This window comes from Dermochelys coriacea, chromosome 23 (genome assembly GCF_009764565.3).
Source record: "Dermochelys coriacea isolate rDerCor1 chromosome 23, rDerCor1.pri.v4, whole genome shotgun sequence".
In the NCBI taxonomy this organism is placed as follows: Eukaryota; Metazoa; Chordata; order Testudines; family Dermochelyidae; genus Dermochelys; species Dermochelys coriacea.
This window is the reverse complement of record NC_050090.1, coordinates 5,754,921-5,779,072: the sequence shown is the minus strand read 5'-3', so window position 1 is coordinate 5,779,072 and position 24,152 is coordinate 5,754,921. Positions and strand designations below refer to the sequence as shown.

At 57.7% G+C, this 24,152-nt stretch overlaps 1 protein-coding gene across 1 annotated transcript; it reads left to right on the top strand.

The window, feature by feature from the left end:
- Positions 1–1,214: 1,214 nt before the first annotated feature.
- On the top strand, positions 1,215–23,456 carry GIPR (gastric inhibitory polypeptide receptor). The gene is made up of 14 exons (XM_038381719.2): positions 1,215–1,939; positions 8,513–8,690; positions 9,086–9,185; positions 10,183–10,290; positions 10,676–10,797; positions 11,182–11,285; positions 12,007–12,163; positions 12,822–12,981; positions 13,619–13,679; positions 15,065–15,134; positions 15,544–15,632; positions 19,597–19,735; positions 20,176–20,217; positions 22,125–23,456. The coding sequence occupies exons 2-14, from the start codon at positions 8,634–8,636 to the stop codon at positions 22,491–22,493; spliced, it is 1,578 nt and encodes a 525-aa protein (XP_038237647.1). The 5' UTR covers positions 1,215–1,939; positions 8,513–8,633; the 3' UTR covers positions 22,494–23,456.
- Positions 23,457–24,152: the final 696 nt, after the last annotated feature.

The following is a 24,152-nucleotide window of genomic DNA, read 5'->3' as shown; positions in this document are numbered from 1 at the left end:
TTGTAAGTCTACTGTTGAAACCACTTGGTTTAAACAACGCCACCCAGGCATCTGCTACTACAATAGCAGATCTCTGTCCAGTAATAGAATCCGCATTTGGATCAATCAGAGAGTGATCCATTGACAACATACTGGAAGAAGCAAAGACTTCCATCCAGAAGTTGACTAATGAAGGCACTTATATTGACTCCTTAAGTGAAGAGGACAAGAAGTGTTTGTTAAGCCAGCTGAAAAAACACAACAGACTTGATTCTTACAAATCTACAACAGCAACTTCTGGATTCTACTCAACCTCTAACTCGCTTTTACAGATCCCTGTCTTATAAAATATGGACAGTGGAGTGGAGTGAGGCACTACCAGCAATGGGGCTGCCATGTGCTGAGGACAGAATAGAGAATTTGAACACAGAGTGGAATATCCTATGATGAGTGAATGAAGATTTGACTTCAACTTCTTCTTTATCACTGGTGGCTCAATTCGATCTTTGTGCTACATTTCCTGGGATGAAAGAAGTAGGAATTCATCTCTTGCTATTCCTAGTCATACAGCTACAGTTGAATGCTCTTTTTCCATCACTGAATAGAATTTTGTGTTCTGAGAGAAGTCGCCTTCTGCCTGATCAAGTGAATGAACTAATGAGCATATCAATTGAAGGAATGGAAGGAGAAGCCACCAAAGATGAACACACTGCATTCGAGAATTTCATTAACAGAGCTGTGCAAAATTACCACCCGAAACCAAGAAGGATGTAGAGAGAGTGCTCCAGAGAAGGCTTGAGTAGCCAACTTTCATTTGTGTGGTGATTTTAAAATATGAGTTAGATCTAACAAAATGGTCGTGAAACATTTTTCAGTTTTTACTGTGGTGCCATACAGCCCATCTTCGCCCTCACGGTCCCACTCCTCCTCGGCCCTCACCCCCCTGTAAATTCGACCCCCACCCCCAATTCAGTTCCTGGGGAAAATACTGCGTGGCTTCGGCCACTGATCTTGGCATACTTGTGGCACCTTAGAGACTAACAAATTTATTAGAGCATAAGCTTTCGTGAGCTACAGCTCACTTCATTGGAAATGCATCCGATGAAGTGAGCTGTAGCTCACGAAAGCTTATGCTCTAATAAATTTGTTAGTCTCTAAGGTGCCACAAGTACTCCTTTTCTTTTTGCGAATACAGACTAACACGGCTGCTACTCTGAAACCTGTGATCTTGGCATAAGTCAGTTGCGCACTAAGGGCTTTGTGACCCAGCAGTAAAGGGTCCAGGGGATGGGCCACAGGCTGAGAGTCACAACTCCTGGAGGGCATTCCCAGCTCCGCTTCCCGGTGGAACCCTGGGCACCTTATTTCTGAGCAGCGTGCTTCGGTTTCCGCATACCAGCCCCCCGCTGTGAAACTGCAAGGTGCCTATGGAAAAGATGCAACAACAGCATCTGTCTAGTACTGGCAACATCTTTCTTTCTTTCTCTTTTTTCTTTCTTTCTTTCTTTCTTTCTTTCTTTCTTTCTTTCTTTCTTTCTTTGACACAAACCCCCTCCGCCCTTGCAAGGGTTAATATAAATTGACTTCACCTCCGAGACTGGCACTTGCACTGCCCAATGAGCGCCCCTGCGCCACCCCCTCCCCCGGGCACCGGCTCGGCGCGACTGGTCCCCACCGTGCGCCCTGGGCGAGGTGGCTTGGGGAGGTGCCGGGGCTCTGGCGGGACGTGCTATTGAGCTGCCGCGGGGAGGGAGAGAGCGGGATCCCGGCGAACTCCAGGGTGTCCCCCCCGCAACGCTCTTGCATCAATCCACCCCCGCCCCTTCCCCAGTCACCCAGGCGCTGCCAGCTCCAGCCGGGCGGGGGAGAGCGCCCCTTTAAACTTCGCTGCGCGCTTGGGGCAGCGGGGCTTGGGGATGGAGGCGGCGGGCGCAAGGCGGCGCTTGGCAGGAGCGCACAGGTAAGGGCTGCGTGCCCCGGGGTGCCGAGGAGCCGGGGGGCGCTGGGGAGTTCGGGGGGCGCTGGGGCCCCGGGGGTCTGGGGGGGGGGGGGGGGGGGTGGATTTCGGGGGGGGGGGTGTGTCGCCGAGGAGCCGGGGGCGCTGGGGAATTCGGGGGCGCTGGGGACCCGGGGGGCTGTGGATTCGGGGGTCGCCGAGGCCGGGGGGCGCTGGGGAGTTCGTGGGGCGCTGGGTTGGGCCCGGGCAGCGGGATCGCTTCTGCAGGGCTCTAGGGGGTTAGCAGGGCTCGGGCTGTCTGCGTTCCCACCCGGTCTCTTTAGCACAGCTAAATCCAGCCCAGGGACCTCAGAGATACTAGGTCACACTAGGGGGTCCGGTCCGTGTCCCAGGGATCAATCGGGATTCTGGTCTCTTGTGTATGGGTCAGTTTGGATCTTGATCCCCATTTCCAGCAGAGGGCATCAGATATCTGGTCTGTGTTCACAGGGATCAATCCGGACTCTGGTCTCTGTACTCAGAGATCAATCTGGATTCTGGTCTGTGTACACAGGGATCAGTCCGGATTTTGGTCTCTGTATGGGTCAGTTTGGATCCGGATCCCTGTTTCCAGACAAGGCTCTCTGGACCCTGGTCTGTGTACACAGGGATCAATCCAGATTCTGGTCTCTGTCCATGATCAGTTTGGATCTGGATCCCCCTTTCTAGCAGGGGCCACCCGGATTCTCATCTCTGTGTATGGGGGAGGTCAGTTCAGATGCTGATCTCATTTCACATGGGGCTTAATCAAGTTTTGAATGGTGGCTGTCCCCAGGGTGGAGATGAACTCTTCCATCAGCTTCTCGTGGCTCCAGTCCACAATCGCTCCCTTGACACAAGCCATGCTACTGCAGGGCAATGAGATCTGGGTTGGGCCCCGTTGATGTTTAGTTTAAAGGGGTGCACTTCCAGAAAAGGGAGCTGCCATTTATGAGGGGTTGGGGGAACTGAGGGGGTGGGGAGGGTTGAAGAATGGGGGATGGAGGCTCTCCAAACCCAGCGTCCCCATCTGGACCCCAACTGTGTGCCATGAGGAGGCATGCTGGCAGGGCCTGGGGGGCACAGGTGTGGAAAGCTTGCCTCGTGGATGAGCCTGGCCTTCTCTGGGGCTGTCAACCAGGCACCGCTGCCAAGTGCTGGCCACCGGGTGGGATTAAAACAGATTAGAATTCACTGCCAAAACCTGACTATCCCAGCTCATGGGGTAGGCATGTGGGGTCATACCCCTCCAGAGGGGCAGGGGCCCCCAGATCCTGGCACACACCCAAATGCCAGGAAAGGGGCTCAGACCCTGCAAGAGAGACTAGAATAAAGCCTTTACCTTGTAGTCAATGGAGTTTCTCTGGCTTTATACCAGAATCGGGCCCAGAGCAGAATCAAGCCCCTGCTCAGTTTCCTGGCCCTTGCCATCCATTAGCATAATGAGGATGGGGGCCCATAATGAGGCTGGGCGGGGGACTGTTCAGCGCTTGGCTCCCATTCCCAATTGCAGCTGGGCTTTTTAATCAAATCAGAATCTTTTTATTTAGTTTATAAATGAGGAGAACGGTAGCCGCAGAACACGGCTCTGCCAAGGGGCCAACATGGGAGGCAAAGCTGGGCTGGCCAGGGTTCAGGCAATGAGTCATGTGTATGAAAGAGACTGAGACCAGAGCAGAAGCCCCCCTTAGAGCTGGGAACAGAACTCAGGTGTCCTGGCACCCAGCCCCCGCTGCTCTGATCACTAGTCCCCACTCCCCTCCTGGAGTAGAACCCAGGAGTCCTGACTCTCCGTGCAGTGCCCTGTCCCCCCAGACCATATTGCCAATCCTTCACCTCCAACACATGGCTGCGTGATTTGGCTGGGAGCTGGGGATCTTCACATACGGAATGGGGAAGGGGGAGGAGACTTCCACTCCCAGGCCTTGGTGTGAGAGGGACTCTAAGGGCTGGAGTAGACTCTGGCCCGAGCACTCCCTTGTTTCCCAGGGGAGGGGACTGGGCAGGATTCCTCCCTCGGAGATTGATGGCTCTGATCCTTTAGAAGGAGCTGGAGGTTAGGGTGAGGGGGAATTGGTCTCTCTCTCTTCTGGGTTCCCAGCCCCTCATCCCCCCCCCCCCCCCTCGTACCCCGCTTCAGCTCGGCTCTCTCTGATGTGAGTGGCCAGATGCTGGGAGACGCTGAGAAGTTAACATTGATTTTTTTTTTAGCTTCCCTGGTGGCTTTTAGCCAAGTAAATATTATTGCACAGTGTCCAGGGAGCTGGCAGGTAATTGATTAGACGGGAACATGGAGCAGCTGGTTTGCATGGCTGGCTCCATGCTGTTCCTGCGGCTGATTTCCTCCACTGCCACCTCCTCAATGGTGGGGGCCTAAGAGAAGTAATGTCTAGGGGTTAAAGCACAGGATTGGGCATTAGGAGTTCCATCCATCTCCTTATACAACCATCCATCCATCCATCCACCATCCCCACATGGACCTGTCCATCCATCTCCTTATACATCTATCTGTCCATCCATCTCCCTGTACACCCATCCATTTATTCATCTATCCCCATACACCTCTACCCATCCATCCCCAGATCTACCTGTCCATCCATCTCCATATACACCCATCCATTTATCCATCCATCCCCATACACATCCATCCATCCATCCATGCATCCATTCCCATATGTACCTGTCCATCCATCCCATACACATCCATCCATCCATCCATCCATCCATCCATCACCTTACACATCTATCTATCCATCCACCCATCCCCTTATATACCTGTCCATCTATCTTCATATGCACCCATCCATTTATCCATCCATCCATCCCCATACACCTCTGTCCATCCATCCATCATATATACCTATCAATCTCTCCATCCCCATACATACCCTGCTGTCTGTTTGTAGTATCTGGGGGTGTACATAGGTTACATGTTGAAGCAAAGCCCATCGACATAGAGCCATCAGCTGGCTGGCTTTGCTGGCGGGTTCTGACCTGGGGCGTGCTCACCGGGACCCCTTTGCTCAACTCTCATTGATCCCTTTTCACCCAAGCACTTTCTGCTACTCCTTGCTGAAGCATGGGGCAGTGGGGCCTGTGGTTAGATCACTTCCCTGGCAGTCAGGACAGTCCAGAGGCTAATCCCAGCGCTGATACTCAGAGGCCGTGGGACCACAGTAAACCACATGCCCTCTTTGTGCCTCGGTATCTCCGGCTGTACAACAGGGATAATGATAATTGATGAAATTCCCCAAGACGCTGACAGCCCTCAGGAGATCCAGCCATTGGGACTCTGGGGAGCCGTGTCATAGAGTCCAAGTTGGAGACTGATCAAGAGCCATCTCCAAGCTAGGTTAGGAGTTTGCCCCCTGCTACTGCTATGAGGAGGCTGTCCCAGACCCTCCCTCCTCTGATGGTTAGAACCCATCTCCTTTCCAGCCTCCATTATTCCTGGTCAGTTTATCCCCATTTGACTCCCTGGGGTGCCCTTAACCTTTGCAAAGTGCTTTGGGATCCCCAGTGGAGAGGGGCTCGCAAAGTGCCATAGGGCAAGAGGAGACAGGAGTTTCTTTGCTGTGCGCATGGTGCTCGTGTCATGGGCCATTGTCCAGGGACGCCCCCTGCCCCCCGCCGGCCTCCATGGGTCACGACTCCTTCTGCTTGTCTGAATGACCCTCCACAGGGGCCCAGGGTCTGGGGCTGGTTCTTACCAGACTCGAGCCCCCCGGTCCTTGGTTCCAAAGAGAAGCAGCCATATAGCCACTGCTCTGGGTATTCTCCCCGCTGCCGACCCAGCATCCCCAACAGCCAGCACCTGGGCCAGGCATCCCAGGGCTGCCCTGACTCCGGGTTTCCACAGGGCAGACACTGGGGGGCGGGTTGGAGTGGCCCACACTAGGGGAAGAGGGTCTTTGCCTCCCCACTTGTGGCTGCTGCACTGTTTCTGGGTCAGATCCAGCAGCCCACTCCGGGGCTTGGCTCTTCAGTTCTGCTGCAGGGGTGTTCAGCACAGGGGGTTGCAGGTTCAAACCCCACTGTCAGCCCAAGCGGGGCCAGTTCCCTCACCACCAGGTCTCCAGCAACCTTTGCTGCTTTCTCCATGGGCATTCTGGGCAGGGCGGGGTCCCCCGGGTCTGCCAATCCCAGGCAGTCCCACCCACCCGCTGCATCTCACCAGCCTATCCCGGGAGCAAAGTCCAAGGCCAGCTGTGATGCTCCGCTCCCTGTGTGTCCTGAATCTCAGACAGGGACACACAGGGCCTCTCCCGGCCAAGCCCCAGGATGTGTCATTCCCTTCCCCAGCCATAGTGATATATCCTGGTGTCTGCACCAGAAGGACTAGCAGGGGCCAGACACTGTGGTCACATGCGTGGGGCACAGAGGGTCTTTGGTTTTCCCACCCCCTAGGGCATCTGATCCCTTTAGAACAGTGGTTTTCAACCTGGGGTCCTCACACCCTGTGTCTAAGATTTCCAAAGGGGACCGCACCTCCATTCAAAATATTTAGGGGCCCGCAAATGAAAAAAGTTTCAAAACCACCGTACCAGAGCTTCCGCCCTCTGTCTCGGTACAGGCTCCCCGCCACCAGAGGGTGACATCCCAACCACTTGGGGAGCTGCTTCTCTTCCGCAGGGGGTGTCAGCCCCAGGCAGCGTGCCCAGGGTGGGGGGACCTGGTAACCGTGGGGCAGAACCTGCTGGGGGAGTCCGCCTGAGTAATACCCTGGCTTCCCAGCCCTCAGCCAGGGCAACACCGGCTGCTGACCCAGAGCTGGAGGGGTGTCAGCTCTGCGAGGGCCACCTCCTTTGAGGTGTAAAGCCCCAGGGTGTCTGGGGTGGTTCTGAGCTCGTCCAGCTGGCACTGGGCACCGTACCAATTTCCCAGCGCAGCTACCCCCAAAAAGGGCTAGGCAAAGCTGGCCAGGCAGCAACCCTCACTCAGGCTGTAGGGGATTGTGCCTTGGCTGCTGAAGGGTGAGGGTTCAAATCTCCACACACACATACCCCCCACACTTGTGGGTTTGACACTGTCTGGATTTCCTCTGGGATTCATTTTTCTAGCATTATTTCCAGGCCTTTGTCAAGAGGCGGGGTTGTTACAGGACAAGGCCAGTGGGAATTTGCTACCCAATTAATTAGACCCCTCTCAGAGCCTGGGAAAGAACCCAGGAGTCCTGACTCCCAGTTCCAACCACTGGCCCCGTCCCCCAGTACTAGGGAAGAAGACAGACAAGTGGCCTAGAAGGAGATGTTCCCCTGGATCTACCCCCCCAGGCCAGCCCCCGCAGGCTAACAATGCCTTGGGAGTGCGAAGAAGCCAGGGAAGGGTTTGCACGGGGAAGCACGGACCTCGCCTGAGGTCTGGCGAACTCAGGACTGGGATGGGCTCATCGGCTTGGGAGCTGAGGGAGCTTCTGGCCCATGTGGTGGGGGGGCAGAAGGGAGGGTTGGTCGGGGACAGTGATGCCAGGCTGGGGCTGGCTCTTTCTTTAGGCCTGCGTCCCCCCACAGGGAGCTGGGGGGAGAGAGCGGCTTCCCGCTCCGAGGCCCCAGGGCCCCCCAAGCACCATGGGAACCATGGTTATGTCAACACCAGTCACTCTGTGGCAAAGAGCCTCTGGTCTCTTGTCGGGGCAGCGGAGGGGAGCAGCACTGGGGGCTGGGGGTCAATGGCCCATCGACACCTCCCAATTGGTGTGAGCTTCCCCAGCACCAGGAAATGCAGCTATTCCGAGAAGGGTGCGGATGCGTAATGAAATTCCAGCCTCCTGCAGTTTCAGCAGGAGACAGGAGACATCCTGTCCTCAACTGGGCTGCAGGACAGCGGTTGAGCAGTTGCTGTGCCCCACCCCAGAGGTGGCTGCATCTCAGGAACCTTATTAGGGTGACCAGATAGCAAATGTGAAAAATCAGGACACTTTTTTTGTGGAGGAGGGGGGGTATAGTTGCCTATATAAGACAAAACCCCTTATATCGGGATGGTCCCCGGAAATCCTATAGACTGTTTGGGAGGAAAACCTCTTATTGTTGCCCCCCCGTAGAAGCGGCCTGCTCCCCTGCCCCCAGGCCTGTCTGTGGACAGTGTACTGGAGACACTTCCCCGCCCCGATCTCCCTCCCTCCGGGGAGCTTCCTCCCACTGTCAGGTCTCAGGCGCTGTATTTATCCCGGGCTCCCTGCTGAACGTCCCACCCACCCGAACCCGGCTCACTCGGTCAGGGCCCTGGATTACAGCAGGACGACACGTCTAATGTGCCCTATATATAGTCCCTTCCCACCAGCTGCTGCTGCCTGCAGGTTCTCACGGGAACCAGGTCCTGCTCAGGAGGGCGGGGGGAAGCAGGGGGGGGTGAGAGCCTTGCATGAGGGTGGGATCTATCTGTGTCCATCCCTGTGGCATCAGATCCCTCTGCTTGAGGGCTGGGAGGGCAGAGCTCATGGCTTTTCCGATGGGGGATCTGTTGGAGAGGGGGACAAGGAACAGGTGCCCTGGCCTCTGCTCTGCAGCTGAGACCAGCAGGGAGCCCCATTGCCAATCCATCCGGGTTGCTTCTCCCTAGGGCGCCTCTCCCCGGGTGCACCCCAGCTCCGCTGGAGAGGGACAGAGACAACTACCAGCGCCTGCAGGATCCCTGAGCCGGATGCCGCTCGCTGGCCTCATGTCTGCACTGCAGCCGAAGCATGTGGAAGCCTCTTACTCTCTTCCTGCTGCTTGCATCGCTCCAGGAAACAGTGGAGGTGAGACTGTGCCCCAGTGTCCCCCGCCAACGGCTGGCACTCAGCTCAGTGCCCCCCCAGATGGCACCTCAGACCCCCATTATTCCATCTCAGTGCAATACCATCCCCTGCAGTAGCTGCACTGCAGCTGGGAGTGGCGGCCCCACAGCCAGCTCCTGCCCCACTCCCCACAGCTCCCCATACAGGGTGAGACTGAGGCTGGAGTAGCCAGGAGCTCCCCCCACCGCCAGCTCCAGTCCTGCTCCCCACAGTGCCCCCTGCTGGGAGAGGCTGGGACTGGAGTATCCAGGAAGTTGTATTTTCCCCCACGTGAGCCCTGGGGCTGCAGTCTAGTCAGGGGAACAGGGACCCGGCTGCGCCCCAAGCGCTTTGCCCTGACACCCATCCCGTTGCAGGCGAGCTCCTCAGAGAAGTCAGCCAAGGATACGTTTGCGGCCTGGAGGCAGTACCAGCAGGACTGTGAGCGCAGCATGGCCGAGGAGCCGTATCCCGCAGGTGAGAGGAGTGGGTTGTTCCTTCTGGGCTCGGGCTGGGGTGGGGCCAGTGGGTCTCATGAGTGCACCCGGTGCTCGCTCGTGCATCCCAGCCCCTCCTCTCGGCACGTGCTGCCATGTTTGCGAACCCACATTGTGTGTGCTTCCATGGGATAGCGTGTTGGTGTGGCTCATATGTATGCCTGAATGTCGTGTCTATGTGTGTGTCTTCTTTTGCGTGGGCATGCGTGTGGTTGGCATGGGCATGGGGGAGCTGCCTGGATAGGGGGTGGCTGTGCAAGCGCGTTTCTATGCATGTGTGTGATTTGTGTATGTCTGTGTTTGCAGAGGCGAGTTTGTGCATGTGTGGTTTGCACATGTGCATGTGATTTGCACGTCTGTGTTTGCAGAGGGAAATTTGTGTGTGTGTGAGTTGCACACGTGCACATGATTTGCACATATTTGTGTAGGTGAGTTTGTGTGTGTGGCTTGCATATGTGCGCGTGACTCACAGGCACTGACTGTGGTTTTTCCCAGTGGGTGCTTTGCCCCCACTCCGCCCTGAGGCCCCGCCCTCACTTGGCCTCTTCCTCCATGACCCCCTCTCACTCCACCTCTTCCCGCCCCTGCTCTGCCCCTTTCCCGGAGGTCCCCCCGCCCGCCACTCGCACCTTTCTGCCCCCCAACCTGAGTGTCTCCCGCCAGCTACTTGCTGCTTCGCGGCCAGCCCCTGTGCCTGCTGAACAGCTGATCAATGGCCAGCTCCCAGGGCAGAGCCACTGTGGCTGGTGGGTGCTGACCCCTGTTTTTTTCTGTGGGTGCTTGAGCCCCGGAGCACCCCCGGAGTTGGCGCCTATGGCGTGACTTGCCCATGTCTGTGGTCGTTTAGGCCTGCTTGCCGTGCGTGGGTCACACATGCGTGAATGTGATTTGCACATGTGTGCCTCCGTGCTTGGCGTTTGCCCGGCTCTGTGACGTGCGAGGGTTTTAAACAGCCTCTTATCTTCGTCCCCTCCCAGGCCTGGTGTGTAACCGGACCTTCGACATGTACGCCTGCTGGAGGGACACGCTGCCCAACACCACCGCCATGGTGCCCTGCCCGTGGTACCTGCCCTGGCATCACCACGGTAAATATCCCTTCCTCCGGGGCTCCTTCCAGCCACACCCCCTTCCCCGCCCACCCCCTTGGCCCGCCCTGCTGGGACCCACTCCCTGGGTGGAAGCCGTCCCTGAGCTATGGGGCCCGATTCTGATCTTAGCTACATGCTGGTGGGGCTCCAGGGTAGGGGCCTGGGGCTGCCTTGCAGAGGGCCAGGCCTGCAGGTGTCAGCTCCGAGCTCAGGCCCACGCAGGGGACGGTGACGTTAACCTTTGCGTCCCCACACCCCCATGACGGAGGCCGCGGGGGCCACTTTAAGGGCAGGGCGGGGGACCTCTGTGGGCGGTGGTGGTGTGGCTGTGGCTGACCCGCCCTGCCTGCGACTTGGCTCCCTCTGGTCTCCTCCCCGGCAGTTCGTGGCGGGTTCGTGATGCGGCTCTGCGGCCCGGCTGGCCAGTGGGTGACGGACGAGTCGGGGCTGCCCTGGAGGGACCACTCGCAGTGCGAGGATCTCAGTACAGACCACCCCTTCCAGGTCAGTGCCCCTGCCAGCCACAGGCTGCTTCCCAGCCTGGCTTTCAGCCCTCCAGTCCCAGCTCCCCAGCTACGCAGCTTTCTCTCCTGCTGCTCCCACTCAGGCTCCAGCTCCCTCCTGAGCCAGATTCCCTCCGAGCTCCTGCTGGCTCCGTCCCTCCAGCGCCGGAGGGATCTGTTGGCTGGATGCGCCGCTGGACGGAAGGAGCCAGCAGCTGGGGCCCCGCTCTCAGTTTGCAGATCAATGCCCGTGCCAGTCCCTGATTGTCCCAGCTGGGGGCGCCCTCCCCTGTAAATGCTCCGAGTGGCCGGGGTGGGGCGGAGGGAGGGGTCAAAGGAAGGGGCAAGGAGCCCGGAGCTGACCCTCCGCTGTGTCTCTTTGCAGAAGCAGGTGCGGCTCCTGGAGCAGTTCCGGCTCATGTACACTGTGGGCTACTCCCTCTCGCTGGTCTCTCTGCTGCTCGCCCTGGTGCTGCTCCTGGCTTTCAGGTACTGCAGAGCCAGTGGGCATGATGGAGTTCATGGTCCAGATCCTGATGTCAGTGGCTCTTGGGGAAGTGCAGATGGCCAGGCACTGAGGTCACTCGGGATTTGCACCCAGGTCGCGGGGCAGGGTACAGACCCGTTGGGTTTTATCTGTACTGTCTGTCTCTTAAAAAAGCAAGTTTCCTTTAGTAATGAAGGGCCTGATCCTGGATTGGGCCCGATGGGGTGCCACTCCCCAGTCTGACCCTCCCTTTACTGGAGGAGTCACTCCTCCATTTGCTCTTGGTTTGCTCCGTGTGGATGGGGCGCATGGAGCTGGGCCTGCAGAGTTACCCACTATAAAACCAGAGTGAGCGAGACTGGGATCAGGCCTGGACAGCTCCTCTTGATTTTTAGTTACTGGGCTGTCCGTTTCTGGCATTGGCCAGTTTCACTCCTGGTTAGTCAGTGTCATGGCCAGGGCCCCAGCACTGGGTTACGTGATGCACAGAGCCCGGCGCTGTACAGTCCAGCTGTCTTCGTGCGCTGGCTCAGTGCTTGTGCACATCTCCCTCGAGGGCTTGCTGCACGTCTCTCTCGGCGTAAGGGCCCAGCCCGGGGTCGGTGCCCGGTGACGCTTGCAGGCGCTCGGTGTAGACGGCCACAGCTGATTCGTTTCAGTGCTGCCCATGCAGCCCTAGGCAGCCCCCCATCCCCCTGACTGATGGTCCCACCCCCTCTGCAGGAAGCTGAGGTGTACCCGCAACTACATCCACGTGAACCTCTTCCTCTCGTTCATGCTGCGGGCCGTCTCCATCCTCACCCGGGACGCCCTGCTCCGCGTGCGCTTCTCCAAGGACCTGCAGCACGAGGGGGAGCTCTTCCATCTCCTCGGAGACCAGGTACTGCCCGGCCCTGGGCATGGCTCCAGCAGCTTCACTCCCAGAGGGGGAAGATCCAGCCAGCTGGGCTGAGGGCTGAGCCCCTTTCTGACCCTGGGGAGGCGGGGCAGGGGGAATCCCTACCTCCAAGCAGGGCACTGCAGGGAGCACCCCATACATTGGGAGTGAAAGCCCGGGGACCCCCAAGATCAGCAGCTAGGCAGTATGGGGCATATCCCAGCTGGCTTAAATCAGCATTGAAATTCCTGGAGCCGCATCAGCTGTGATCCAGCCCCAGAGGAGCTCTGGCCCGTTTACACCAGCTAGGGACTTGGCCCCAGGCTGATCCACTCCCAACAGGTACCGTGGGCAGTGGGGTTAGGCGTGGGATCAGCGAGGAAATCCAGGGGTGGGAGGGATCCACCTATGTATCCGTAGGGTGTCCCCCCCACAGAGGAAGGGGAATTACTCAGAGCGATGGGATGAAAGGCAGTATAGGGAAACTGGGGCTGGATTCTGGGCAAAGCTTCCTGACTCGAAAATCTGTGGGGCAGGGGAGTTGCCTCCCCAGAGAAAGGGCTGGCTGTGACCTGATGGGGCTCCTCCATCCGCCACCCTCCAGCATTCCCATCTCTCCCTCCCTCTCTCTCCTCTTCTCCCCGCTTCCCCGGGGGCTCAGGCTGCCGCCGGCTGCCGCCTGGCTCAGGTCCTGACTCAATACTGCGTGGGAGCCAACTACTACTGGCTATTGGTGGAAGGGCTCTACCTCCACAACCTGCTTGTGCTGATGGCCATCTCGGAGGAGAGCTGCTTTGTGGGCTACCTGCTTGTCGGATGGGGTGAGTGGGGCTGCGCGGGCATGGCCGGGAAGGGGCATGATGGAGGTACTGCAGTGCTGGCCGGGACATAGGAAGACCCCTCTGATGACCCTAGGCCAGTGGCGGCCAGCCTGCGTTGCTTTCCACAGCTCCCGTTGGCCGGGAACAGCAAACCGCAGCCACTGGGCTCTGCGGGCGGCCGCACCTGCAGACGGTCAATGTAAACAACTGTCTCACAGCCCGCCAGTGGATGACCCTGATGGGTCGCAAGTGGCCCATGGGCTGCAGGTTGCCCACCACTGCCCTAGGCAGTGCAGGCTGGGAGCTGGAAAGGACCCCAGGGTATGTCTGCATCTGGCAGCCCCCTGAAAGAATCCCCTTTAGATGCTTGCCCCAGCCTGGCTCTGCTCCACTGCGAAGGGCAGCTGGGGCTCCACCCACAACTTCTGTGGTGTTTCACAGCAGGTCTAGGCATCCCGGTGGGTAACGCGCCGGAGTCCTGTCTCCACTACCACTAGCACTCGCACCAGTGGCAGAGATGCGCCCACCGGAGAGGAGAGGGAAAATCCTAGAGTGCATGACACTATACACAGGGGGAAATCTTGCGGGTGGAGCTGGAGAACAAAACCCTAACTGCTGCATCTGTCTGTCCATCTAGGAACCCCCATCCTCTTTGTCATTCCCTGGGTGATCATCAGATACCTCTATGAAAACAACCAGTAAGTCCGGCCAGCGAAATCTCTCCAGCCGGGGTCCAGCACAGAAAGAAAGTGCTTGGAAATCCTCAAACTTGGGGTGACCTTGTCAGAGGGGTCTCCGGGGAGTAGGGCAGGAAACGAGGGGTTTGGTGCCAGGAAACATTTTGAGGGGGAAAGTTTAAAAATCCGGTTTTTGTTTTCTTCAAAAACGTCCAGGTTTTCGTTGAAAATCCAAACCCTGATGTTTAAAAAAGGAACGAGTTGAGGATTTCAGCCAAAATTTCTCAGCCTTCAGTTGCCAAAAACACGAGGGGGGAAATTGGCTAAAAACAAATGTTTCCATTTTCATGGAAAAGTCACTTCTTGTCCAAAACCCCATGTCGACTGAAACACCCTGAGTGACTCCAGCCCGAGACGGACACCGGTTTCACCACCCCGCTTCACACCCATGTAAACGTGTGCGTGTGACCTCGCTGCATTCACAGCGCTTTGCGACCCCAGATCCACGCGTGAGCATCGTTTGTAGGGCTTGACCCAGCCATCTCTGGTGTCTCAGATAACAGGCTAATTCTGCTAGCCAGCGCGAGTAACAGGTCCGAGGCTCTTACGTGCTCCAGCCAGGGGTCCTCAACCTTTTTCTTGCAGTCCTGCATGGCAGGACTTCGGCTTTCTGCCCCGGGTCTGAATGAGTCAAACGCCGACCATGCTTGGCGGACCCCCTGAAGCCTGGTTGAGAACCACTGGCTCCAGCCACCTGATTTCCCCCCTCCCTCCGGTGTATTCTGGATTTGGGGTTTTTTAGTCTCCTTCCTCTGAAGCATCATGTACACAGCTGGAGATGGGACCCTGGACTGGGTGGCTCAGGGCGACGCTGAGAATTCCCTCTCAGGTGCTTGGCTGGCTGGTTCTTGATCAGGGTCGGATTTGGGGTGTGGAAGGAATTTGCCCCCAGGTCAGACTGGCTGTGGCCTTGGGGGACTTTTTCCCCTTCCTGGGCAGCATGGGGCATGGATTGCCCAATCAGTCCCCTGACATTGGCAGGGCCCCCATGCCCATTGGTCCCTGCTATTCTCTGCCGGTGGCCCATGGGCATTTAGTCTCCTGGGGGCTGTAATACTTTGATCTAACGGAGGTTGTCGGGCTTGGGGCGGGGGCAGCTGGGTGGGGTTTAGTGCTCACAGGAGCTCAGGCCGGATGATCTGATGGCCCTTTCTGTCCTTAAATTCTGTGGCACTGGCGGGGAGCAAAGGCCGGCCCTCAGCGGATCTGGGTCACAGACAGAACTGTGCTCACAGGGGGAGAGAGAAGATTGGTGCCACTTGGAAAGCTGCTAAGTCCTGTCACCACCCTACCTGGCTGTGCGGGTTCCTCCCTCCCAGCCAGTTTGATGTGAGTTGGTTTTCCAGGTGCTGGGAGAGAAATGATAACATGGCCTATTGGTGGATTATCCGCTGCCCCATCCTGCTGGCCATCCTGGTGAGTTACAAACACCCACTGCCCTTCAGACAGCCAAGAGGCAGCTACTCCAGTCCTGGTCTCGCCCAGCAGGGGGTGCTGTGGGGGGAACTTCTGGCTTCTCCATTCCCAGTCTCACCCAGAAGGGGGCGCTGTGGGGCGCAAGGCGAGGGTTCTGGCTGTGCGGGGATCTCCCGGCTACTCCAGTCCTGGTCTTGCCCAGCACACGGCGCTGTGCGGAGCGGGGTGGGAACGCTGGCACCTGCGGGGTGATGCTTTCTCCTCCCCATGTATAAAGAACCACTGTCCCTCCCCTATGTAAACACCAGCCCTGCTTCAGGGGCTCCCAGCTCATCCCCAGGGCAGAGGGTACTAGTGGGGAGTGGTGCCCCCTGACTTCCCCGTGGGTAACTTACGCTCTCTCCCCCAGGTTAATTTTGTCATATTTGTCCGCATCATTAAGATCCTGGTCTCCAAACTCCGGGCTCACCAGATGCGCTACACGGACTACAAGTTCAGGTAGGCAGGGGCTACCCCTTGCGGCGCCCCCAGCTGGGTGCCCTGGCTCCCTGCAGCAGCATTGACTCTGGCTCTTAGATTTGGCAAGCTAAGTGTGGTGGTACCACTTCCAGTGGGACAAATCCAGGGAACAGGGTAAGGGCTCACTAGGGACACTCTTCTCCAGCAGTCAGTGCTGGCCTCAATATCCCAGTGGGGCACTAGGGGGCACTGTGCTACAAGGTGGGGTGGGGGCTCACTCGGGGTCACTCTCCCCTCGCAGTCAGTACTGACCCCCGGGTTCCAGTGGGGCATTAGGAGGCGCTGTGCTGGAGGGTGGGGTGGGGGCTCAGAAGGGGACACTTGGGATGGGATCCCCAGGTACAACCTGGAACTGTGGGACCGTGGTGCCCCCTTAACTCTCCACCCAGCACTGTCACACAAAGCTATGCCAGTGGCAAACAGCAAAACCCCTCAAGGCATCGAGATCACTCAGCCACCAGCCTGTGGAGCCTACACCCAACCAAACTGCATGAATGCTCCCTGCGTCACTCATGAATCCTACAGAGAGAGGCACCAACCAGTCACCCCAACCTGGCACTCTAGAAATATACCAGCTCAAGACGCCCTTGGACAGTGCAAACTCATTAATTAGTTTGCCACTTGGTCAGAGGAAAGTGGCCAAGCACCAGCCTTTGTAATCTGAGCTGAGATTCCCCAAGCACTTCAACCGAAAGCACACTGTTCTAGGTAAAATATAAAACAGATTTTTTAACTATAGAAAGACAGATTTTAAATGATTATAGGTTTCAGAGTAGCAGCCGTGTTAGTCTGTATTCGCAAAAAGAAAAGGAGTACTTGTGGCACCTTAGAGACTAACAAATTTATTAGAGCATAAGCTTTCGTGAGCTAGCTGTAGCTCACGAAAGCTTATGCTCTAATAAATTTGTTAGTCTCTAAGGAGCCACAAGTACTCCTTTTCTTTTTTTAAATGATTATAGGTAGCAGGCAGAGAGATCCAAGTTGGTTACCTAAGAAATAAAAATAGAAACGCAGTCTAAATTCGAACTTTAACAAACTACGCAGGATTTGAATCAGTGTCTCTTGATTCAATCCTAACAGATGTTATAGGCAGTTCACAGCTCCTCAATACAAATACTGGGTTCCCTTCCAGCCTGGGACCAATCTCCCCAGTTCAAAGTCTTTGTCTTCCAGATGATCTTCCAGGTGTTGAGATGGGGGGAGGGGAGGAAGAGGCCAAGTGATGATGTCACTGTCCCTCTTTTATACTTTCTTCCAGCTATCCCTTCTGTGACATTGGGGTTAGACAGTCTCCACTGAGTACATCAGTGGTTCTCAACCTTTCCAGACTTTATACCCCTTTCAGGAGTCTGATTGGTCTTGTGTACTCCAAGTTTCACCTCACTTAAAAGCTGCTTGCTTACAAATTCAGACCTAAAAATACAGAAGTGTCACAGCACATTAATACTGACAAATCGCTGACTTTCTCATTTTTACCATACAATTATCAAATAAATCCATTGGAATATAAATATTGTACTTACATTTCAGTGTGTAGTACATAGAGCAGTAGAAACAAGTCCATCATCTGTATGAAATTTTAGTTGGTACTGACTTTGCTAGCGCTTTTTATGTAGCCTGTTGTAAAACTAGGCAAACATCTAGATGAGTTGATGTACCCCCTGGAAAGCTCTGCGTGCCCCCAGGGGTACATGTGCCCCTCGTTGAGAACCACTGGTGTCAGGGCCGGATTAACTCTCCTGTGGGCCCCTGTATACAAGTCCTTTTCCTAATTTAAAACAAAATGGTCACAATTATGGCATCGAGGCTATTAACGCTATACTAAACTTGCCTTTTAATTAACATAAAGCCGTTCTGTGATTACATTTCAGTCTTAAAACATGTAGAATATAGTTAAGTTAATTCAAAATAGCCTATTTCTTACCTTAGAACAGCTTTTATATTAGTTTCTTTCTGGGTGGGAGTTTGGGTGCAGGAGGGGGCTCTAGGCTGGGGCAGAGTGTTGTGGTGCAAGAGAGGGTGAGGGGTGCGGGTTCTGGGAGGAAGTTTGGTGCAAGAGGGGATTCTGACCTGGGGCAGGGGGTTGGGGTGCAGGAGGGAGTGTGAGGTGCAGGCTCCAGCCGGGAGATGCTTTTAAAATGATACCTCACAAGGCATTGCACAAAACACATCATAATCATCTCACAGTGGTGAATATGGGGGTTCCAGCTGGGAGGTACGGAGTGTCACAGCACCCTTCCCTGGCAGTCAGTGCTGGCACCAGAGGGGCACTAGGGGACGCTGTGCTGCAGGGAGTGAGACAGGAGCTCAGTACAGGGTGCTCTGCCTTCATAGTCAGTGCTGACCCTATGCCCCAGTGTGGTGCTGGGGGGCGCTGGGCTGCAGGGAGGGGGCAGGGGCTCAGCAGGGGACGCTGTAGCAGAGAGGGGGCAGGGGCTCAGCAGGGGGTGCTGTAGCAGGGAGGGGGTGGGGGTTCAGCAGGGGGCGCTGTAGCAGGGAGCAGGGCAGGGGCTCAGTAGGGGGCGCTGTAGCAGGGAGGGGGTGGGGGCTCAGTAGGGGGTGCTGTAGCAGGGAGGGGGTGGGGGCTCAGTAGGGGGCGCTGGCCTGCAGGGAGCAGGGCGGGGGCTCAGCAGGGGGCACTGGGTTGCAGGGAGCAGGGCAGGGGTTCAGCAGGGGGCGCTGGGCTGCAGGGAGCCAGGCGGGGGCTCAGTAGGGGGCGCTGGGTTGCAGGGAGCAGGGCGGGGGGCTCAGCAGGGGGCGCTGGGCTGCGGGGAGCAGGGCGGGGGGCTCAGCAGGGGGCACTGGGCTGCGGGGAGCAGGGCGGGGGTTCAGCAGGGGGCGCTGGGCTGCGGGGAGCAGGGCGGGGGTTCAGCAGGGGGCACTGGGCTGCGGGGAGCAGGGTGGGGGCTCAGCAGGGGGCGCTGGGCTGCGGGGAGCCGGGCGGGGGTTCAGCAGGGGGCGCTGGGCTGCGGGGAGCCGGGCGGGGGTTCAGCAGGGGGCGCTGGGCTGCGGGGAGCAGGGCGAGGGCTCAGCAGGAGGCGCTGGGCTGCAGGGAGCCGGGCGGGGGTTCAGTAGGGGGCGCTGGGATGCAGGGAGCAGGGCGGGGGTTCAGCAGGGGGCGCTGGGCTGCAGGGAGCCAGGCGGCGGCTCAGCAGGAGGTGCTGGGCTGCAGGGAGCCGGGCGGGGGTTCAGCAGGGGGCGCTGGGCTGCAGGGAGCAGGGCAGGGGTTCAGCAGGGGGCGCTGGGCTGCAGGGAGACAGGTGGGGGTTCAGCAGGGGGCGCTGGGCTGCGGGGAGCCGGGCGGGGGTTCAGCAGGGGGCGCTGGGCTGCGGGGAGCCGGGCGGGGGTTCAGCAGGGGGCGCTGGGCTGCGGGGAGCAGGGCGAGGGCTCAGCAGGAGGCGCTGGGCTGCAGGGAGCCGGGCGGGGGTTCAGTAGGGGGCGCTGGGATGCAGGGAGCAGGGCGGGGGTTCAGCAGGGGGCGCTGGGCTGCAGGGAGCCAGGCGGCGGCTCAGCAGGAGGTGCTGGGCTGCAGGGAGCCGGGCGGGGGTTCAGCAGGGGGCGCTGGGCTGCAGGGAGCAGGGCAGGGGTTCAGCAGGGGGCGCTGGGCTGCAGGGAGACAGGTGGGGGTTCAGCAGGGGGCGCTGGGCTGCTGGAAGTTCGATCTCATGGCCAAGACACAGAAAGCCTGGTCCATCCCCCAGGGGCTGTCCCATGACACCGTGGGAACCAGGAGTATCAGCTGGGTGCCCTGCACTGCGTGGTCTGAGAACTGGCCCTGCCACCTGGGGGGCTGGGAAGACGCCAGGCTAGGATCCCAGCCCCGCTGGGGAAGACCCACACCCTGCGGCTGGTTCCCTTGGCATTGTCCCCGGGGGATGGCTCTGGGGCTTGGCAGGGGGGCAATTCATCCTCCCTCCCCCGCTTCCCTATTGCTCTCTCCCAGGTTGGCCAAGTCGACGCTGACCCTGATTCCGCTGCTGGGCATCCATGAGGTGGTGTTTGCTCTGGTGATGGAGGAGCAGGCCCAGGGCACGCTGCGCTATGTCAAGCTCTTCTTTGAGCTCCTCCTCAGCTCCTTCCAGGTAGGGAGCAGAGACGGGGACCCCCAGGGCTGGTGGGGTGGGGTCTGGGGAAGAGGGGTGCCAGGGCCACCCTGCCCCAGAGGCACAGCGGTGAGGGCACAGGATGCCCTACGCAGCAGCTGGGCTTCAGCTTTGGGGATTGTTTGCAGGTGCCCCCCTTAGCCTGAGGCCCTTAGCCAGAGATGTGTCCCCAGCATCCCCCACTCAAGCCATGTGGGGCACTATAGGGTCAGCCCCGCCCCATGGCACCCAGAGGCCTGCGGGGCGCAGTGCTGCCAGCTGAGTAGGGAGCCGGCCGAGGGCAGTTCCACGCTAAGCAGCCATGGGATCCCATCTGGGCATGGAGTCTCCCCAAAGGCAGCCACACCCCACCTCTCCACCCCTTGTGTGTCCCAGGAGAGCTGGGCCCAGCCCTGCCTTTATCTGCTCTTGTCTTGCAGGGTCTTCTGGTGAGCATCCTCTACTGCTTTGTCAACAAGGAGGTAGGTTCCCCCCAACACACCCCAACAGGGGCTAAGCCGTTTCTGATTCCCCTTAACCCTTCATACGCCACAGTGCTGGCTCCTGGGTGAAAGGGTGGGGGACAGCGCCCTTCCCAGAGACTGGCGGGTGAGGGATCACGAGGTGCAGGCATGCCACAGGGAGCTGGCAGCAGAGCTGGGCTAGGGAGTGGAGGCAAGGTATTGCACAGCAGCTGATGCATTATTATTTATGGTGGGTGGAGGGGCTGATGGTCTCAGTGATGACCCCTTTGCAGGGCTAAAGTGGATCTATTCCATCCAGATCCTCCGCTGGTGTAAATAAGCAGAGCTCTGGTGAACTTCAAGGGAGCTCTGCTCATTTACACCAGCTGGGATCTGGCCCCAGTGACTCCAATGGAGCTATGGCCAATTGACACCAGCGGGGGATCTGGCCCATTGACTCCAATGGATCTATGGTCCATTGACACCAGCTGGGATCTGGCCCCATTGACTCCAATGGAGTTACGGCCCATTGACTTGACTTTAGCAAAGCTTTTGATACGGTCTCCCGCAGTATTCTTGTCAGCAAGTTAAAGAAGTATGGGCTGGATGAATGGACTATAAGGTGGATAGAAAGCTGGCTAGATCATTGGGTTCAACGGGTAGCGATCAATGGCTCCATGTCTAGTTGGCAGCCGGTATCAAGCGGAGTGCCCCAAGGGTCGGTCCTGGGGCCAGTTTTGTTCAATATCTTCATTAATGATCTGGAGGATATCATGGATTGCACCCTCAGCAAGTTTGCAGATGACACTAAACTGGGAGGAGAGGTAGATACGCTGGAGGGTAGGGATAGGATACAGAGGGCCCTAGACAAATTGGAGGTTTGGGCCAAAAGGAATCTGATGAGGTTCAACAAGGACCAGTGCAGAGTCCTATACTTAGGACGGAAGAATCCCATGCACCGCTACAGACTAGGGACCGAGCGGCTCGGCAGCAGTTCTGCAGAAAAGGACCTAGGGGTTACAGTGGACAAGAAGCTGGATATGAGTCACCAGTGTGCCCTTGTTGCCAAGAAGGCTAACAGCATTTTGGGCTGTATAAGTAGGAGCATTGCCAGCAGATCGAGGGGCGTGATCGTTCCCCTCTATATGGCATTGGTGAGGCCTCATCTGGAGTACTGTGTCCAGTTTTGGGCCCCACACTACAAGAAGGAGGTGAAAAAATTGGAAAGAGTCCTGCAGAGGGCAACAAAAATGATTAGGGGGCTGGAGCACATGATTCATGAGGAGAAGCTGAGGGAACTGAGATTGTTTAGTCTGCGGAAGAGAAGAATGAGGGGGGATTTGATAGTTGCTTTCAGTTACCTGAAAGGGGGTTTCAAAGAGGATGCATCTAGGCTGTTTTCAGTGGTGGCAGATGACACAACGAGGAGCAATGGTCTCAAGTTGCAGTGGGGGAGGTTTCGGTTGGATATTAGGAAAAAACTATTTCACTGGGAGGGTGGTGAAGCACTGGAATGGGTTACCTAGGGAGGTGGTGGAATCTCCTTCCTTAGAGGTTTTTAAGGCCGGCTTGACATAGCCCTGGCTGGGATGATTTAGTTGGGATTGGTCCTGCTTTGAGGAGGAGGTTGGACTAGATACCTCCTGAGGTCCCTTCCAACCCTGAGATTCCATGATTCTATGACCCCAGCTGGGATCTGGCCATTGATAGCGAACCCCTTTCTTTGCATACAGCTCACTTTCTCTCCATTTACAAGACACAGTGGGATATCAATATCACACCATCATTTAACTTCACACTGGTTTGTGTGAAGCCTCTTGCACTGCTATGGCCTCCCCCTGTCCCTCATGAACCAAGGGTCTCATTCTGTCCCCTGGGCATCAACTGACCCCCGCTCCTGCCTCCTTTTTTCTGCCCTGCTCCAGGTCCAGTCTGAGATCAGGAGGAAGTGGCAGAGGTGCCAGCTGAGCGCGGACCTGCTGGAGAAGCATGGCCACAGCTGCAGCCACGGGCCGTCCTGCTGCTGCCAGCATGGCAAGGCCTCTGAGGTGGGCTGCCCTCGGCGCCCCAGCCACCCAGGGAAGAGGGAGGCCGAGGCAGACTCCAACTGCAGCTCGGAGAACTCCATGGGTGGCTCCCAGCAGCAGCGCCTCCCCTACGCCGGTACCATGGGCAGTAAATCCTACTGCTACATCCCGGTCCAGACACAGCCAGCGGGCAGGCTAGGGGGCAAGGAGCTGCTCACCGGTGCCAGGGAGCCTGGGGACAACAAGATCTTGGAGAGCTGTTGCTAAAATCAAACTCGGGGCCCTTCCCACCTGCTGGCCCAGGGGCCAGGAGAAAGGAGCCGGGTTGTGGACTCCTTCAGACTTTCCCTGCCTTGGGCAGGGGGCAGCCACTGAACCACTAGGGATGGAGGGAAGGGGGTGCTGAGGGTGGGGCATGGTGCACAGGGCCTGCAGGACCAGCGGACCCACACCACCTGGTATCCTTTCCGCAGGGCACGGTGCCCCCCTGGAGTGCCCATGGACAAACGACGTGGGCGTGTATGAGTCCACTGTGGCCCACAGCTGTTGCCGAGACTATGGGGATGTCCAGCTGGGGTCAGTGCAGAGGCATGTCTCCTTGGGCCTGAGATGGCATAAGGGCCCTGCTCTCAACCTCCTGTGTAGAGGAGACTCAGGGCACAGCCAGAGAACACTGCACTGTGGCTATTCTCCACCCCCACACCAGGGCCCATAGGGGGTGGATCGGGGCACGGCCAGAGAGCACTGTGCTGTGGCTTTTCTCCACCCCCACACCAGGGCCCATAGGGGGTGGATTGGGGCACGGCCAGAGAGCACTGTGCTGTGGCTATTCTCCACCCCCACACCAGGGCCCATAGGGGGTGGATCGGGGCATGGCCAGAGAGCACTGTGCTGTGGCTATTCTCTGCTCCTCCCCCCAGGCCTATAGAAAGAGTGTGGAGCCGGAATCCACTGTGCTGTAGCTATCGGGCCCTTAGGACGTGGAGCAGCAGTTGGAGACCTCAGGGATGATCTCTGACAGAGAATAGGGCCAGGCAGGGCCTAGAGAGTGCACTGGAGCTTAAATCCACCTCCCGCCATCCTTGCCTCAAGTGCAGAGATGGGGAAACGGACCCCTGATGTGTGTCCACCTGTTTTGAATGGACTGTGGCTCTTGGCCTCGGTGACACCTTTTGGCAGCGAGTTCCACAGGTAAACTGTATGTGGTATTAAAAAAGCATTGATTTTCTTGTATGTGTTGCCTTTGAATTTGATGGGATTTGAACCCACAGAGGTGTGGGGTGCTGCCTGTGTAAGTGCAAGGCTTATAGAGTTGAGTGGGAGGAGAATCCAACCCAAAGTGTTGGGGGCTGGTCGCCACTTTATCCCTGTCTCCTGCTGGACCAGGTCGATTAGCTTATCTCGCCTGGTGTCCTCCCTCCTGCAGTAGCTCAGACAAGCAATGGGCAAGCCTGCGACCAACCCCCACTCTATTCGTGTGCCGTACTCCAGAGCCTCAGACATGGGGGCGGGTGTGTGGAAGAGCTTCCAGAAATTTCACCTGCCCCTGCTGTATTTAATGGAATAAAATGAAACCATGGCGACAGCGTCTCATTGCCACGGCAGCAAAACTGCAGCAACGAGGCGTGGTGCTGCCTTCTACCTCACCCACAAGGCAGGGGCTGCATACCTCCGCTGCGGGGCCATCTGATCTGGGTCAGGATGGGCCCTGCTGGCTTTAACCCAGTGGCTGGTCAGACAGAGGGAGGATACAAGGCCTACTCCTGGCATCCCGGGGAGCTCCATCCTTAGCTCCAGCAGCAGAGCCTGGTGGGGGGGAGCTGGGTTTGGAGGAGGTGGGATCTAAGCCTTGTTCCCCGGGTGTGGCTCACAGCTGCAGTGCCCCGGCAGATTCCCAGCCGTGGCTCTCCGGTGTCCTGTGCCGGC